Source organism: Carlito syrichta, unplaced genomic scaffold (assembly GCF_000164805.1).
Source record: "Carlito syrichta isolate Samal-C Ts95f unplaced genomic scaffold, Tarsius_syrichta-2.0.1 Scaffold303726, whole genome shotgun sequence".
NCBI classification, from domain to species: Eukaryota; Metazoa; Chordata; class Mammalia; order Primates; family Tarsiidae; genus Carlito; species Carlito syrichta.
The window spans coordinates 913,904-933,475 of record NW_007247822.1 but is presented as its reverse complement, the minus strand read 5'-3'; the positions used below and the strand labels follow the sequence as shown (position 1 = coordinate 933,475).

Genomic DNA, 19,572 nt, shown 5'->3' with positions numbered 1-19,572 from the left:
CCTCAGGACTTGGTTCTGGCACTTCCTAGTGATGGTCTCAGTGGCACGATTCCTTCAAGATTTAGTTCCTTCATCTGTAAAATGAGGGCAGCAAACATCTGCCTCCTAGCATTTTTGTAAGTCTTATATTAAATAACATACAGTGAGCACTTGGTCCCAAATAGAAATTCAGCACAGGGTATACCTTGTTTTGTTTTGTTTTCTCTTTTCTTATAAGTTCTGTTTTTCTAAAACAATCTCTTTTAAGTATTTCCATTCTTAACCCTAAGTCTTTGTTGATAGAAATATTTCTTACGTATTTAATTACCCAGGGTTAAGAAAAATAATCTACTTGCAAACAGATGGAATACGTGTATTTAAAAATTAGTATATTATTAGCTGGGTATGGTAGCACATGCCCATAGTTATAGCTCCTCAGGAGGCTGAGGTGGGAGGATCACCTGAGCCTGAGAGGTTTAGGCTGCAGTGAGTTATGATCATGCCACTGCACTCCAGGTTGAGCAGCAGAATGAGATTCTGACTCAAAAAAAAAAATTGGTCAGCCGGGCATGGTAGCACATGCCTGTAGTTCTGGCTACTTGAAAGGCTGAGGTGGAAGGATCGCCAAAGCCCAGCAGGTCGAGGCTGCAGTGGCCAGGAGTGTGCCACTGCACTCCAGTCTGGGTGACAGAGTGAGACTCCAACTAAAAAAAAAAAAAAAATTGGTATAAACTATTGGTATGTTGTATATAAAGATTATGCCCCCAGAATGTTAAGCTTAGTGTGTTAAAAACAAAATGAGGCGAGATGCGGTGTCTCAGGCTGTAATCCCAGCACTTTGGGATGCCAAAGCAAGAGGATTGCTTAAAAAGCTCAGGGATTTGAGACCAGCCTGGACAGCTTGGTGAGTTCTCGTCTCTACAATAAATCAAAAAATAAGTTGGATGTGGTAGCTACTTGGAATGCTGAGGCAGATGGGTCGCCTGAGTTCAGCAGGTCATGGCTGCGGTGGCCATGCGCATGCCACTGCACTCCAGCATGGGCAACAGAGTAAGACTCCAACTCAAAAAACAAACAAACAAATAAATAAGATGATACAAAATTTCACATAGGTACACATCCTTGAAATATCAACTTCACTCATACTCTTACCTATAAATTTAGTCAATACATCAAATAACACCTATTTTAAAAATCAAGAAGCTTTATGACTCAGTAGAACTTTTTTGCAAAAAAATTCCACTTTATTTTATATGAATTTTTTATAGACCACTACATACTAAACAATACACAATGCTATTTTTATTGTAATGTCCTGTTGGCTTCCAGGGTATATTGGCAATGCCACCAAGTTAAAATCACTCAACATATTAAAATACAAATTTTTATTCACTGGAACTCAATTTGACATTTACATATAAAGGAAATCAGCTTTCTAAGAAGTTATAACAACGTATATAATAGACATTAAGTCAACAAAAATAACAAACAAAATTTTTAGAAGTCGTCCCACAATTTCATCTTCCAGACTTTTGGGGGTAGTAGTAGAAATTAATATCCAGTTTTTACCAGTCATATCCAGAATACTCCTGCTTCCTATGTAAAAAACAGAAAAGCATACTCAAATGAGCACATTCATGATCCTGATTCTTTCAACTCAGTCTAATATTTCAGCTATTAAAAAAATAGTGACCAAGAGAAATCTTTCAGGGAATACTCTGTACCTATTTATAACCAACTGATGAATAAAAATATTTTTCTAACCAATGGACTCTAATATTTTTCTCCCATTTATTTTGACCACTTCAAATCATAATCACAGGTTTTTCTACATGCCATAATCTTGTCCTCCTTTCCAAAACTAACAGCTCAGGGAACATTCATAGTGGTCATTCTCTATTCCTGGTATCAGTAGTAAATTTATTTATGAAGTATCTGCAATCATTTCAGTTATTTTTATTGGCATCAGTGAAGTTGCCATTACTCTAACCTGTACTGTTGGTGTTACCAGGAAGTGAGATTTGTAGACATAAAAAAGGCAGGGAATAATAACATTTTTAAAAATAATAAACAACAAACGGTATTGTTCTTTCCTCAAGATCCTCTTTCTCATGTTTTGGTCACTTAAGACATCGAACGTTTCATTTTTTCCTCTACATTTTTGTGTTAATGAAACAAGTTTTTTCTCCTAATAGCTGGAATTTTAAAAGGTATTAATTTATGGTAAAATTTCATTTAAAATTTAAGTTTAAAAAATTTTACATTTAATTTAAATTTTTTTTCTCACACTGTTGGAACATTTTACTGAATGTCTATTAGGGAGTTTAGAACCATTCTTAATCCCTTTTACAGGATGCAAAGGTAAATGACCACTTTTCAAAGCCTTACACTGAAGTTTCTTATATACACTCAACTTAAAAAGAAAATCAAGGGCAACCCCTTGGGGTCCCTTCCCACTGTGGGAGCTTTTCTGTCCTCTCAATAAATTCTGCTTTCAAAAAAAGAATAAAAGAAAAACATCAATACCAAAAAAGTGGCAAGATTTGAGTAATAAAATATTTCATCTGTTATTTTCACTCCAAAATCAAAAAGGCAGGTTGAGTTTTAAGAGAAGAGGAGGAAGAGAGAAGGGGAGAAAGATGCATATTCCTGGTGTTGTCTTCTTCCACTTTGAGCAATCTTGATTAATTTCTGTAATAACTTGCTTCATTCCTAGAGGAGGGAATGACTTGCCCCCGATTATATAGTAATTATTGGCAAAGTAAACACCCAAAATTTTTCTTATATTCAACAATGCCTTTTACCTGTGTTTCAGTACCAAGGGACAAGAATAAGACATGGGTTTGCAAAGTGATTTTCCTTCATTCCTGTAGCTTCAACCTCAGTTCATGTTTCTTTAGTCTGTATTCCCAGGGTTACCTTCAACTCTCTCCAAAAACAGTAAGAAGAGACTGAGGTAAGAGGGAGGGAGGCGAGAAGACTAGACAATTGTTGTGGGTTGAGGAGTGAGTAGAGACCCATTTCTCACCTGAATTAATCCCAGGTAGTGGTAGGTAACACGGCTTCTCAGTTTTCTCTGAGTCTGTTCTTGCTAGAACAAAGTGCATCCAGCAAAGGTGGTCTCTTAGCAACCTTGGTTCCTGTGTCAAAGCACATTAAAAGGTTTTATTGGACAGTGAGGTAGTGGAGGAAGTGGAGGGACAGAGAGGCTACATGGAAAAACTCTAAAATTGTTTTCGTAACAAGATGGGAAGGTGATGTCAAAGCGTGGACTTTGGAAAATTTTATCACAGAATTGTGAAGCTGAAAACTGAACATTTCACAGAAAGATGAAGCTGATTTCTAAGATTTTCCTGGTGGAGCAAACATTCACCACACTTGTTAAAGAAATTATTTCCTAATAACTATTTTAAAACCATGCTTCAATATCTTCATGTCAAAACCACCACCACCACCAAAAAAAACTTATCTATGTAAAGGGTCATAACTCATGAGATCATATGTCTGCGTTTTAAGTATAATCATTCCTCTGTATTCATGGGGAATTTGTTCTAGGACCCTCCTTGAATACTAAAACCTAGAAATACTCAAGTCCTTGATATAAAATGGTGTAGTATCTGCATATAACCTATACACATCCTCTGGTATATATTAAATCATTTCTAAGTTACTAATAATACCTAATACAATGTAAATGCTATGAAAATAGTTGTTACACTGTATTATTTAGAGAATAATGACAAAAAACTCTGTATATATTCAGTGCAAACACACCTGTTTTTGCAGTTGGTTGAACCCATGGATCCAGAACCCAAGAATATGAAGGGCCAACTGTAAGTCTAAAGATTTTATAACACTTTTACCAACAAATTAGAAAATGGAGGAGTTAATTTGTTACAAAAGACCAAGCTATAAAATGTGATTGTTATATGCTATAATCATATGCATCAAGTGTTGCATAATGTTTCAGTCACCAAGGGACTAATGGTGGTCCCGTAAGATTATAACAGAGTTGAAAAATTTCTGTGGCCTAGTGAAGTCATAGCCACCATAATGTCATAGCTCAAAGCATCACTCGTGTTTCTGGTGATGCTGGCATAAACAAACCTATTGTGCTGTCAGGTGTATAAAAGATGGCCATACAAGTTATGGTACATAATACTTGATAATAATAATCAGTGACTATGTTATTGATTTATGTATTTACTATCTTATACTTTTAATCATTATTTGAGAGTGCACTCCTTCTACTTATTAAACAAATTAACTGTGAAAACAACTTCAGGCAGGTCTTTCAGGAGGAATTCCAGAAGAAGGTATTGTTCTCATAGTAGATGAAAGTTCCACGCGTGTTATTGCTCTGAAGGCCTTCCAGAGGGACAAGATGTGGAGGTGGAAGATGGTGATGTTGGTGACCCTGACCCTGTGTAGGCCTAGGCTCATGTGTTTGTTTGTGTCTTCGTTTTTATCACAAAAAAAAAGTTTTAAAGTAAAAATATATTTAAAATTTTTAAAATAGAAAAAAGATTATAGCAAGTATATAAAGAAAAAATATTTCTATACAGCTGTATAATGAATTTGCGTTTGAAGTTAAGTGGTATTACAAAAGAGTCAAAACAATACAAAAATTTAAAAGTTTATCAAGGAAAAAAATTACAATAAGCTAAAGTTCATTCATTTTTTTTTTTATGTTGGAATCTCACTCTGTTGCCCTGGCAGGAGTACAGTAGCATGTTCACAGCCACCGCAGCCTTGACCTGCTAGGCTCAGATGATCCTTACAGGTAAACTTAGTGTAGCCTAAGTGTACAGCATTTATAAAGTCTACAGTAGTGGACACTAATGTCCTAAGCCTTCACATTCACTCACCACTCACTCATTGACTCACCCAGAGAACCTTCCAGTCCTGTCCTGCAAGCTCCATTCATGGTAAGTGTCTTATACAGGTGCACTTTTTTTTTTTTTTTTTGAGTTGGAGTCTCACTCTGTCACCCAGGCTGGAGTGCAGTGGCACACTCCCGGCCACCGCAGCCTCGACCTGCTGGGCTCCGGTGATCCTTCCGCCTCAGCCTTCCAAGCAGCCGGAACTACAGGCATGTGCTACCACACCCGGCTGATTTTTTGATTTATTGTAGAGACAAGGTCTCACCAAGTTGCCCCCGTGGGTCTCAAACCCACGGCTTCATGCAATCTACTCTCCTCAGCCTCTCAAAGCCCTGGGATTACAGGCTGAGCCACCGAGCCCAGCCAGGTATACTATTTTTTATCACATATTTTTGCTATACCTTCTAAATGTTTAGGTATATTTAGATACACAGATATTTTTCCATTGTGCTATAATTGCCTACAATATTCAGCACAGTAACATGCTGTACAGATTTGTAGTCTAGCTGTGTTGTAGAATCAACCATCTATATTTGTATAAGTAAGTACACTCTATGATGTTTTCACAATGGCGAAATTACCTAATGATACATATTCCCAAATGTATCCCTGTTGTCAAGCTACACATAAGCGTAATATTTCTTCAGGTAATCTATGCTAATGATATACTTTAAATATAAAGACATTATTCTCAAAGGTGTTCATTACAGTCTATTTGCTCCATTCCATCCTGCATCCTTCTTCTCTGGTAAGCTTTTTTTTTTTTTTAATGAAGTATATCATACATACAGAAAAGTAGGGAAATCATAAGCGAATAAGTTAATGAGTTATTTACAAAATAAGCACATGCATGCAATCACCAGTCTGATCCACAGTGTCATTTTTATTACAGAAAAAAATAGAACCAATGATAGGAGAATAATTAAATAAACTACGATTCAGCCACAAATGGAATATTATTTTTCCATGAAAATGATGGCTACTACAACTACAAAATCATGAAAAAATTAGAAAATGATGTTAAATATTTGGCCACCCATTACACTCCTATGTATATCCCCTAAAGCAGTGCATGGTTACCTGCCTAACCAGACATATCCTAATACTGTAATAGCTTCAACTTGGAAGCAACCCAAATGCTATTAGTACATAGTTAAATTGTGGCATAGTCATATAATGGAATATTATACAATAATGAAAAACAAACTATAGCTATATGCAGGAGTCAATCTTACAAACATAATAATGAATTTTAAAAAGCAAGGCACAGGGTAACCCTCTTTCAGGTCCCCTCCTGCTTGGGTGTTTTTGTTGTTGTTGTTGTTGTTGTTTTCTTAATAAACTTCTGCTTTCTCACCAAAAAATAAAAATGAAAAGTTAAAAGCAAGGCAAAAGAAAACAACAATGCAAGTACATTTGTGTAGAGTTTAAAAACAAAGTTAGCCGGGCTCGGTGGCTCAGCCTGTAATCCTGCACCTTGGGAGGCTGAGGTGAGTGGATTGCCTGAGCCTGCAGGTTCTAGACCCACCCGGGCAACTTGGCGAGACCTCATCTCTACTATAAATCAAAAAATTAGCCGGGCATGGTACCGCACACCTGTAGTTCCAGCTACTTGGAAAGCTGAGGCGGAAGGATCACTGGAGCCCCAGCAGGTCGAACTTGCGGTGTCCGGGAGCGACCACTGCACTCCAGTCTGGGCGACAGGGTGAGACTCTAACTCAAAAAACAAAACAAAACAAAAAATCAAAGTTAAAGTACACAGTTCAGGAGTACATATATGGTTGGCAATGGTATAAGTGTTAAATTTAATCAAGAAAGGAATTAAGCTACCATAAAATCAGGATAGTAGTGACCTTAGTGAAGTTAGGGGAAGCAAGGGGTAGGAGCTTCCAGCATTGTTTCATTTCTCATACTGGGTGGTGGTTACATTGGCAATCACTTTTTAACTATTTGTTAAACTGTACATAGAAGTGTTGTTAGGTATGCTTCTGCTTCTGTATGGATGTTAGACTTCATAATTGAATTTAAAAAAAAAAAAAGACCGAAGAGAAAGATATATAAATGTCAATAGTAGTTATAGTGATTATGTTTGGGTGGAAGGACTTTGGATGATTTTTCTCCCTTGGTATTTCTATCTCTCACATCCTTTTATTAAAAAGGACATTGCCTACGTAACTTCAGAAGCTTAAGAAAGTAGGCTTATTACTTGTAGTTTTCTTCCCTCTCCATTTGTTTGCTTGTTTGTTTATAGCCGGGGTTTTGCTCCACTGCTCAAACTAGAGTACAGTGTTACCATTACAGCTCACTGCAGCTTCCAACTCCTGGGCTCAAGTGATCCTCCCCTCAGTTTCCTGAGTTGCTAAGAATACAGGGATGTGCCACCATGCCCAGCTAACTTTTTAAACAGTTTTTTGTAGAGACAGGAGTATCACTTTTTTGCCCAAGCTGGTCTTGAACTCTTGGCCTCAAGCAATCCTCAAGCCTTGGCCCTACAAAGTGCTACGAATACAGGTGTGAGCCACCGTGCCCAGCCTCTCTTAAAAGTAACTTATACTGGTTTTATTTTTGTGAGACCAATTATTATAAAAAATATGAATAAGAGCAAATTTTATGTATTTATTGAATAGAGGGTCTCACTCTGTTGCCCATGCTGGAGTGCAGTGGAGATCACAACTCACCGCAGCCTCAACCTCCTAGGCTCAAGTGATCCTTCCACCTCAGACTCCCTAGTAGCTGGGACTACAGCCGCATGCCACCATGTCTGACTAATTTTTAAATTTCTTCTGTAGTGATGAGGTCGCTCTATGTTGTCCATATTGGTCTTGAACTCCTGGCCTCAAGCAATCCTCCCGGAGGCCTCATCTCCCAAAGTGCTAGGATTACAGGCATGAGTCACCGCACTCAGCTGGAAAATTAAATTTAGTCAATGAAACACTTTAATTAAAGTGTGCAATTGATATGATAAACAAGGCAAATATCTTCCACTAAAGATCTTGTTCTTGTCTCATTTACAACGCTCATGAGGAACAGGAACTTGGGAGGTTCCTATCTAGTTCTTTCCCTTGATGTTAGATCTGTTTCTGGATCTAAATCACTGGAAGGCTACAAATTTATATCATCCCAAATGTATTAGCACACCTAGATTTTACTGTGGATTAAAATGATGAGAAACATGGTACTGTGATTTACGTTTTGCTAATTCTTTTCTACTCAGCTAGAATGATAGTTGTGTTTTTTTTTCTTTAGAATTGAAGGAACATTCTTTGGGAAGTAAAACTATTTAACAGCAGCACTTTACAGAAAAAAAAAGTCCTACTTTTTTGTTTAATCTGATGAAACATATGCTAAAATTAGACATACGTTTTAAACTGTACTACAACTGATTGGATGTAACTATCTCAAGAACTTGATCTTATCATGAGTGTAAGTTTTAAAAACCGTAGTAAAAATGACATGGTGTCCAATTTCTTATATAAGACATGCTAGGTTATTTTGGGCCAAATATATTCTGTGTTAAAACCTCAGGTGACTGCAAATAATTTCCCCTCTCGTTTGAATGCATTTCTTTTCCCCATTTCCAGATGCCACAGGGAGTCAATTTATTATTTTATAGACTATAATACTAAAAGTAGAAATGTTTGCTTTCTTATCTATTTTTTAAGTCTTTATTTTTTTTTCTTTAGCCCTATCAAAATTTAGGTCCAAATAACCAATTCAAGTTGATCTTTTTATTGTTTGTTGAACAGTTGAGTAGTAGTATTGATCTCACAATGTCAGGGGGAGGAGCAGTAACTCCTGGTATCTAGGATCTGGATGTCATTGCATTCTCTGTTCTTCCCTCTGTCACCGCTTGTAGGCCCTTGCCTTTGAAATCTTTCCTATTTTGTTTGTATGTAGAAAAGAGTTTCTCAAATCAACCCTGACTCCTGGGACCATAAGAAGAATGCGTTTTCTAAATGGCTTGGTCTCCTAGCAAAAACAAGAAATCAAACCCCCTCGATTATATAAAAGTATTACTAGTTCTAAGACTTCACCCTTTTCTCAATTTCTCTCAACCTCTATCATTTCCCCTTATTAGGTGTGGATTTTTAGTCAAGACAAAGTACAGAACATACTTTGCAAAGTCTCTTTTTCAATCAAAAGAAAAACACTTTTCATTGGACTCAAGTTTATAGTCTTAAGCACATGAATCACAGTTCAAAAATATTTTCTTTTTTGACAAGAATTTTCTAATCCTACTCCTTGTTTTCATCAACATCTAACTGCTAAGATAATATTGACAGAAGTTCTCTAGAGATGCATGTTGAAAAAAATGAGATTTAATAAAATCTTCACATGCTTGCATAGGTCACCAAAGTAAATGATGATAAATACTGTGTATTGAGGGTCTACTATGTGCTGGGCTCTGATTATCACTATGGGAGGCGGGGGTGAAGGAAACTGGATATTCTGTGCTGGAGTACAGATACTAACCTAGGACTTCAGCCTCCAGATGTCACTTCTTTAAACTGATGTCTTCATGTTTTCTTTTTTTCGCCCTCCACCGCCCCCGGCCCCCATCTCATGTTTTCAAATAAAAAGTCACTTTTGAAAAGATCTGTATTAAAATGGGAATCAACTATACTGTAATGGAATCACCCACATAATAATGATTATTATTATTTTATTTTATTTTTATCTTTTGAGTTGGAGTCTCACTCTGACACCTAGGCTGGAGTACAGTGGCACACTCATGACCACCGCAGCCTCAACCTGCTGGGCTCTGGCAATCCTTCCGCCTCAGCCTTCCAAGTAGCCAGAACTACAGGAGTGAACTACAATGCCCAGCGAATTTTTGATTTATTGTAGAAAAGAGGTCTCACCATGCTGCCCAGGCTGATCTCGAACCTGTGGACTTAGGCAATCCTCTTGCCTCGGCCTCCCAATGTGCTGGGATTACAGGTTTGAGCCACCGTACTGAAATCACATAACTATTAATGGCTACACTCCTTTTAGTCCTGGCTCCTTTCTATATATGTGAACTGCTTGTGGAACAATGGGATGGAGGGTTCACAGCTACCCCTCTGAGCCTGATAACCCCAAACTTGCCAGAAATCACTTTACAACAGTAAGTTGTTAATGTATTGACGTCAAACCAATCTGCCCTTTGTAAATGGGACCTTCACTAGATTAACATCAAGCTCACTATTAACAACAAGAAGCTGACAGTGCAGTTATTATCTATTGTATTGTCTTTTACTAGCTAGTTTATTCTTGTTTATCATTATTTTATTTCTAACCACAGGTCATCTATGACTGACAAATCTCTCCCCTTGACCTCCTTAATGCTAGCTATACTGAGAAATAACAAGAATGCTTCCAGGACACAGTGGCTGAAAAATGGATCTGGAATCGACCGATGGGGTTTGAATCTCATGCCTGTCACTGAGCATGAGATTTTCGGCAAGTCACATTAACTCTCTGTGCCTCAGTTAGCATTTCTATAAAATAAGAATAATAGCACCTGCTTCTTAGAGAATTAAATGAGATAATACTTGTGCCTAGAAAGCAAACACTTAATAGACCGGGCACAGTGGCTCACATCTGTAATCCCAGCACTTTGGGAGGTGAAGGCGAGAGGACTGCCTGAGCCCAGGGGTTCGAGACCAGCCTGGGTAACTTGACGAAACTTTGTCTCTATAATAAATCAAAAAATGAGCTGGGCATGGTGGCTTCTGTCTTAGTTCCAGCTACTTGGAAGGAAGAGGTAGAAGGATCATCTGAGCCTAGCAGGTCGAGGCTGCAGTGGCCATAATCATGTCAAGCACTTCAGCCTGGGCAACAGAGACTCTGACTCAAAAAAAAGTCAACACTTAATAAGTGAAGGCAGCTATTATTAATTACAGTCTAGCACGGTTCCTACCAGATTACACCTCTTGAATGAATCATTCTTCTCTGGTTCTTTTTAAGCAGCTAAACATGCAGAACTGTCAAACTCCTATTCATCCTTTGAGACTCCATGTTACCTCTTTTTTGGTCCTTAGGCAGAATGAGTTTCTCACTTGCCTATAACACATCACTAGTCGCCATACCATATTGTGGTTGTTTACATGTACCACCCACAGTCAGGTGTTGTATTCCTAGAAGGAGAGGATGGCCCTATTCATCCTGGGTCACAATGCCTGATTGGTCCCTGATCAACAAATATTGACTTAAAATAACTGTATTTAAAGTAGAAGTGTTCTTGAAAAACTGAAAGTCCGTTTTGTTCAAATGACAATTACAAAAAAGAGAAAAATATATATAGTAAGGCTACTTTTCCCAGGAAATAATTTAAAAACTAAAATCGCCACATTAGGTGCTTGTAGTTTGTCTCTAATAAAAAATGCCTTTCTCTTCTAGAAAGTTTATGTTCGATAAGATTGTTTTTCAGAAATGTGAGAGATCATATGGGAATGATGTCTGGTTGGTGTTTTTGCTTTTGTTTTTGTTTTTTGCTTGTAATTAGGGAACCAAGTCAAGTTGTTGGGAAGCAGCAAAAATTTGGCACAGCACCTGCAGGGTTTTAAGATAGGAGTACCCTGGTGGGGTGGCTACTGCGTCTTTGGTATAATGAAGACTTGTCCTCACTCCTAAAACACCTCAAATTCTAGTCGTCCAGGAGTTAACAGAAAGTTTGGGCATATGCAATGGTAAATGAAATTTGTGCATTCTGTATGTTTCTAAAATTTGAGTTCAAGTTGCATTTTCTGAGCTAATTAAGGTCCTATTCGATTCTTCCCGAGGAAGAATATGTGAGAAAGGGAATTTAACACATATCTGAGAAATCAGCTTATCAATGGCATGAGCCTTATACAAAAAAAAAGCTTGTATAAGAATTTTAAAATGGCATATGGCTCTACATTTAAGTGAGTTCAGTCATGATTATTGTACTTTGCTTCCTGATTAAGACATGATTTCAAGTCAGTTTTTCTCTTTTCAGCTAAGAAAAACCACAGTGGTGGAAGGTTTGAGGTATTAAAGGTATGTTGGCACTTGAAAAGATACTTGAGCTTTTGTAAATTTCTCATTGGACAAATGAGACCCAGAGAAATACAGAGACTTGTCTGAGGTGGCACAGTTAGTTTCTTCCAGATCTAGTACCATAATTGTCTCAGCAGTGTTCTGACATTTATGATAAACTTGATTCTGTGTTTCACCAGTCTTGGCTATTTGGAGAGAATCTACTTTCATCACCTTTGATGAAAGCAACATCTTGATTCAGGTCAGTGTAAGACTAACAAGACTAGAATAAAGTAAATGAAGACCGGGTGCAGTGGCTCACGCCTGCAATTCTAGCACTTTGGGAGGTGGAGGTGAGAGGATTGCCTGAACCCAGGGGTTTGAGACCAGCCTGGGCAACTTGGCAAGACCTCATCTCCACAATAGATCAAAAATATTAGCCAGGCCTGGGGGTGCAAGCCTGTAGTTCCAGCTATTTAGAAGACTGAGGTGGAAGGACCTCCTGAGCACAGCAGGCTGAGGCTGCAGTGGCCATAACCATGCCACTGCACTCCAGCCTGGGTGACAGAGTGAGACTCCAACTCAAAATAAATAAATAAATAAAAATTAAAAAGTAAAGCAGATGACAAGCAAAAACTGGCAAAGTGGCAGGTCAGAGTTACAAGGCAAAGAATGTGAGAACGTAGACTTTGAACACAAAAAGTGCTTGTCACAGATGGTCAGTCAGCAAGGCGGAGTAAGGAAAGAGTGGAAGATGTGGACCAGATGGAGCCAGTTTTAGATCATGAGTCTGGCTGATATTAGCTCTGCAGCCTTGGACAAAGCACCTCGCCTCACACACTGATTCATTTGGAGACCAGAGACAATCAATGATATCTATCTTGTGGGGGTATGAAAAGACTTTATTAACAACTAAAGTTAAGTGCCTACTATACAAACTTTTGGTTTTAATCTCATAACACTTTGTGAGGTGGAATATTAGTACCATTATTTCCTTAGTTGAAGAGCCTGAAGCCCAGAAAGGTTAAGTAAGATGTCCAAGGTCACATACTCAGCGAGATGTGACCAGAGATCTGGATGGAGCTCTGCTTAGTTCCAAAGTCTATAGTCTTCACCAAGCAATATCCCAGGATTGGTAAACATGTAAGCCAAGAGCCCAACATGCTGCCTGACACTCAATGAGTAGGGTTAGTTATATGAAGCGGCAGGTCCAGTAAAATGATCACTTCCCTGCAGCCTAACCATGAAGAGGGATGGAGTGGCTCAGCTAGATGAGAGGGAGCAAACAGCCCTTAAGATGATGGGAAGCCCAGTCTGGGTGCAGTGACTCAGGCATGTAATCCCAGCACTTTGGGATGCCATGGTGGGAGAATCGCTTGAGCCTAGGAGTTCGAGACCAGCATAGGCAACATAGTGAGACCTTGTCCCTACAAAAATTTTTTAAAACTAGCCAAGTATAGTGGCACATGTCTGCAGCCCTAGCTACTCTGGAGACTGAAGCGGGAGGATTGCCTGAGCCCAAGAGTTTGAGGTTATGTTGAGCTGTGATTCATGCCACAGCAGTCCACCCTGGGTGACAGAGTGAGACCCTGACTCAAAAAGGGGGCGGGGTAGCTCTGGGAAATTGAAGCAGACACTTCTGGGAAGTTGGCTTGTCTGGCAGAGTGGTAAGGGGACCTGTCAAGACCCATTATGTTTCTCTTTTCTTCTACTGCACCTCTCACGCTTCGTTTCTATGCTAATGTTCAGTTTCAACTTTCCCAAGCCACTGATGGCCATACCCCAAATCTTTGTAGCGAGTATTCTGGCCCTAAAGTGAACAGTTTTGCACATGAATAAACATGTTCTCGTAATCATCCACTACCAGGACTCCTGAAGGCTAAGTTTTCCAGCTGCCACATTCCTTCCCCCAAACAGATCATGCATTGCCCCTAAGAAGACATAAATTATTCAGTTAGGGGTACTTAACACTAAGAAATATTGTAGGACAAAATAATCACAATGTTATCAACCTTCTCCCTGCCAAATTTCCCAGCCCTGACCATAGATATGATGCACTCTTACAAGGCTGGATGAAATGTCCTGTGCCCTGACTGGGGCCCAGCATGTAGGGCTTCCTTAGGGAGCCCCAGTACAGCAGTGTTGGCCAACACTTGTCCTTCAAGGGGTGTGAGGAAGCAGGAATGGGACTGAAGGTGTTTGTTGGTTAGGTTTGTATTTTTTTATCTGCAGAACTCAAATATCCAAACAAGTGTCATCCTCTATTTGGGGATGGGGATTGGAGGGGAATGGAGAATTTCTGGACCTGACTTCTCAAAAGCATCTGGCAAAATCTCTTTAACTTCCCACTCAGCCTGGGACACACACACCTCTGTATAATTTCACTGGTGACAAATTTTAACACTCTTAGGTACAAATTTGAATTCTCATATGTACTGAATGTTATTTGGAGTCAAGATTAGCTGATAAAATAGATGGCAGGCTGGAGAACAGCATTTCAAGTTTAAATAAAAGTATGACCAGCTTTAGAAGAAGTGATATCTCCAGCATTTAGCACAGAACTTGGAACAAAGTAGATACTCAATAATGTTTTTTGATAGGGGGATGAGGTGTGCCTTTAAGGTGTTGGCCTCTATGCCTTACAAAGTCATGACTTAAAAGGTGATACCCAAAGAAGAGCACTTAAAGTACTGAACTGTGAGCAAGCCATTCTGACTTTTATTAGTAACTCATAAAATGATCTATTTCCTATTATTAAGAGCTTATAGGCCAGGCACGGTAGCTCGAGCCTGTAATCCTAGCACTTTGGGAGGCCAAGGCGAGAGGATTGCCTGAGCTCAGGGGTTCGAGACCAGCCTGGGCAACTTGGTGAGACCTCATCTCTATAATATATCAAAAAATTAGACAGACGTGGTAGTGCGCGCCTGTAGTTCTGGTTACAGGTTGATGCTGGGGTGGCCGTGAGCATGCCACTGCACTCCAGCCTGGGCGACAGAGTAAGCCTCTGACTCAAAAAAAATAAAAGAGCTTATAGATCCCATACTAAGCTAGCACTGGGTTTTGCACACAGTAGGAATTAAACGCAAGTTTGCAGAATGAACGCTTATAGAGGAAAACAAAAATCTCATCATGTTTCCTGAGTTACAGCACCATACTTTGGGAAGCAGGTATTGAGACAGCCCTCCTTTCTATCTAGACACATAGAATAAAGTCTAATGTAGTAAAGGTAGAAACCAGTCTTCTGGAAACATAGCAGCCCATAAGAACAATTTTAGAATACTGATTATAATAGGACAGGAAAGTTATGAAAATAATGGTTTATGTTGTGAAATTGTTTTTGAAGTTTCCTCATCATCATTGATCTAAACTGTATCCTCACTGTCCTGAATTGCTAACAATATACTACCCTCCTCTTCACCTGTCCTCAGCTTGGTTTACACTATCCCAAAATTAAAGTTATTAAAAGCAGTAAAAGTAAATATTATCGCTACATTTTAAATTAATGTTTTCCATCAAAGACCACATTTGGAGACTCTGTATATGAATTTGGAACAAATAAGAGATGATTAGGAAAATTCAGGAAAAATTTGAAGAAGGGGCTTATAAATAATGCTAAAATAACTGTCTCTATATCTGGCCACTTACATACACTATGAGTAAACCCCACTGCTCTATAAAACAAGTTATGATTGTCATTTCACAAATGAGCAGACTGGGGCTCACAGTAGTTGAGCACTTGCTTAGGGTCACACAACTTATAAATGGTCCCAGTCAGGGCTTAACACCAGGCTTGCATCTGCCTCCTTCCAATTCATTGTATGCCTCCCTTACACATGTTATTTAGAAGCCTGGTACATGTGTTCAAGAACTGAACATATGTAACCAAAGCAGAAAGCTCTATTAGTCTATGGTCCTGGAGAAGGGTCAGAGTGTCAGGTTTCAGCTCTGTTCACAGAACCGAGAAAGGCATTGGCCTTTCTGGGCGTCAGGATCCTTCTTTTCCAGACAGAAAACATAGTGACCTACTTTGCTAGGCTCTCAGAAACAACCATTATAAAGAAGGCTGCAAAGACAAAACCTTTGGCTAAAAAAACAAGAAAGCAATGGATCCATTGAACAAGATGGGTGCCTGCTCTGATACAAACCTGGAACAAGAAAAAAACAAACAACAACAAAATGAAAAGCAAAGGCCCAGGTCTCCCATCCAGCTGCCTCTGCATATACTATCCATATGCAAAAATTCTCTTGGAAATCACTGGAATTCTATTTGGAGAGGAAACACAGGAGACAGGAGTATCAAGCTGCAGCCACAGGGCTTGGTCAGTAATTTATATATTATAAATCCTTTGCTTCTCCTGCCTTTAGCTAGCCAAAAGGAAATGAAAGAAGTAGAAATCTAATTCATTGTTCTCTCTCATAATCAGTCTTATAAAAATTGGAGAGATGTTGAAACACAGAGAATAGGAAATAGGCTTTGGGAGTCTTAGTGAGTTTTAACCTATTGCATTCTTTCTCTACAAGAAGCAAACAGGAGTCACATTAAACTTGCCTCCTCCATCAACACTTTAAAATGCTACATTTAAAAAAACAACAACACTTACTGTTCAGTGGTTCAATAAGCGAAGTCCAAAGTCAAAGGAAAGATCTCTCGCTCGTGAAAAACACCATATGTTCTTGGAGGATCAGGAGGCTCATGGGACTGTTATTAATAACTGGCTTACAGCGTTATGAAGAAACATGAGCCAGAATGTCACGGGAGGAGGCAAGTGGAAAAAAATGGACAGACACAGGTGGGATACCTTATAGCAAAAATATATTTATGCCCACACAGGAGTTCAACTGGCCTGTGAGAAAGGAATCAGTTCCTCATCAATAGACCTTTGTGTCAAACGTTTGAAGAGTTAAACAACCAACAAAAATATCCTTAATGTTGGAAAACACCATGACTCATTTCATGGTTTACTCTCCTTTGCTCTGTTGAACAATTCTCTTTCATGAACATCTGAATATCTTTTCAAATGTATACATTGACTCCCTCCTGTTTTTAATATATCAGCAAATGTATTTCCAAATGTACATTATCAATATTTTGGTGTTTGTTTACCTGTAATAATTTCAACTTCCCTCCCTTAAAGATTTCAAAACAGTTCCTGGAAAATTATAGGTATGTGTGGGAACTTGGGGAATAGATCTGGAAATTCTATCAAAGGAAACCTGTAGAATGGACATGGTAAGAACAGATGTCTAATTGTGATCTGGCTTCTGGTTTGTAGTGAAGTTCCTCTTATGAAAAACTATATTTCAAAATATTCCAAGTCTGTACCTCCTGTCCCCCCATAACTGACATCAAATTATTTAGACCATTAACAGCATGTCCTTATACCTAAATTATACTAAACATTGGCTCTGTCTAATAAGTTAAAAGAAAATTGACAAGTAGACAAAAGTTTTTGACATAGATGAAGATGTATCTCATATCTTTGTGTGGAGCAGTGTTTGTTAAATTGCTTCAGTCTTAATGTTCCAGCTGTCTGTTGCCCTGGCTCAGGCCTGGTAACTCTTTCTTTGTTTTTGTTTTTTGTCAAACTAAACCCTTTTACAACTAAATGATGTGGTGGGTGGGGGTGAACATCTACTACAAACCTCAAACATGGGAGTGTTACTCTGCTGAGGCAATTATTAAAAAGAAAAATTAATGAACAAGTGACCTCCATCTTAATATATGGGTTAGAGGGAACAGAATAGGCATAGGACCTTTTTTTTGGGAAAAAAAAATTGTTCTTACTCTAGTCGATTTAAAGTTTTTGAGTATTTACTGAATATATGTATTTTACCTATATGACATATACATGTACTATTGTAAGTTTATTATTTATATCACAAAACACAAATAGACTTTTTTTTGAGTTGGAGTCTCACTCTGTCGCCCAGACTGGAGTGCAGTGGCACGCTCCTGGTCACCACAGCCTCAACCTGCTGGGCTCCGGCGATCCTTCCGCCTCAGCCTTCCAAGTAGCTGGAACTACAGGCGTGCGCTACCACACCTGGCTAATTTTTGATTTATTATAGAGACAAGATCTCGCCAAGTTGCCCGGGTGGGTCTCGAACCCTCAGGTTCAGGCAATCCACTCTCCTCGGCCTCCCAAAGTGCTGGGATTATAGGCAGAGCCACCGAGCCTAGCCTAGACATTTTTAAAAGTGGAAACGTAAACATTTTAATATTTTCTCATGACACTTTCAATGGGTCATCTTTACTGGTCCCTGGAGTATGAATATCCCATTTTGCAGATGACTGGAGAGTATTCAGAACTCTAAAGTCATCACTTATTAGCTGTTGTGAGTTGAATTGTGGTCCCCCAAAAATATATGCTGAAGTCCTAATCCTCACCTGACTATGACCATATTTGGAAATAGGGCCTTGCTGATGTTATCAAATTAAGACAAGGTCACACTGGATTAGGTTGGCCCTAATTCAATTACTTGAGTCCTTATAAGAGGAGGGAAATTTGAACACAGGGAGAATGCCATGTGACAAAGGAAACATATTTGGGTAATATGTACACCTAGGATGGCAGGCAATCACCAGAAGCCAAAAAGAGGCAAGGATGTATCTTCCATGCTTTAGAGAGAGGATGGTCCTGATCATGACACCCTGGTTTTGGAGTTCTAGTCTCTAGAACTGGGACAGTACATTTCCATTGTTTTAAGCCACGCTATTTTATGGTAAAATTGAACTTCTTGTATTCTTATAAAAAGGAATCCAAATGTTTTCAGAATTCAAGATCATATCACAGAAATAAAAAACTGAATACTACATGTTCTGACTCATAAAACAGGCCCCAAACATTAGGCACACAAGCACAAAGGTGGCAAAAACCGACACTGGGTACTACTAGCAGGGGGGAGGAAGGGAGGGGACATAAGGGGCACACATCCACCCATTGGCTACCGTGTCCATTACCAGGGGGAGAAAGGGCTTGCTAGAAGTGCAAACCTGGCTGGGCTTGGTGGTTCAGTCTGTAATCCCAGCACCTTGGGAGGCCAAGGTGAGTGGATTGTCTGAGCCCGCAGGTTTGAGACCAGCCCGGGCAACTTGGTGAGACCTCATCTCTACAATAAATAAATTTTAAAAATTAGCCGGGCGTGGTAGCGTGCACTACTTGGAAGGCTGAGGTGGAAGGATCACCAGAGCCTAGTGGGTCGACACTGGGGTGACCGTGAGCATGCTACTGCACTACAACCTGGATGACAGAGTGAGACTCCAACTCAAAAATAAAAAAGAAGAAGAAGTCCAAACCTCACCTTCACACAATATACTTATGTAGCAAATCCTCACATGCATCCCACACCTCTAGAATTAAAAAAATAAATAAATAGAATAAAATAATTGCACCCAAAATTATACAAAGAATAAGCCCATCATGAAACGGAATAAGAATTAGGACTGAGTACACCAATGAAGGATGATTTGGGGGTTTTGTTTGGAACATTGCCAACACTTTAGCATTCTATTTTCTAGATTTAGAGGAATTGCCTTCTCTTTTCTTTTAAGCTGTTTATAAGCAAATTCAATAACTATGCTTTTGAAAAACAGAAACGAGACATTTGTCTTCTTTCTGTTGGATTCCTTCAGAATTCAGTTTATAAAACTTAGGTAACTCTTTGAAAAACACCATCATTTTAATATTGTTGTTTGGTAAGAAGAGCTGTCTTCTGTAATGCAAGCATA

General features: G+C 38.9%; 1 protein-coding gene across 1 annotated transcript; it reads right to left on the bottom strand.

Moving 5' to 3' along the window:
• Window positions 1-1,344: 1,344 nt before the first annotated feature.
• On the bottom strand, window positions 1,345-16,534 carry MRLN (myoregulin). Its single transcript, XM_021712924.1, has 3 exons — window positions 16,445-16,534; window positions 3,008-3,119; window positions 1,345-1,575 (listed from the first exon to the last, which is right to left on the bottom strand). Exons 2-3 carry the CDS (start codon window positions 3,084-3,086, stop codon window positions 1,415-1,417), a joined length of 240 nt encoding a protein of 79 aa, XP_021568599.1. The 5' UTR covers window positions 3,087-3,119; window positions 16,445-16,534; the 3' UTR covers window positions 1,345-1,414.
• Between the last annotated feature and the right edge of the window lie 3,038 nt (window positions 16,535-19,572).

What these genes read in the sequence shown, in the direction of transcription:
- MRLN (XM_021712924.1), bottom strand. Translation starts at nt 3,086, where the DNA reads ATGCACTTTGTTCTAGCAAGAACAGACTCAGAGAAAACTGAGAAGCCG. An exon ending in ACTACCTGGGATTAATTCAG is followed by an intron (nt 1,576 to 3,007) that starts GTGAGAAATGGG and finishes TTTTTTACATAG; the next exon opens with GAAGCAGGAGTATTCTGGAT.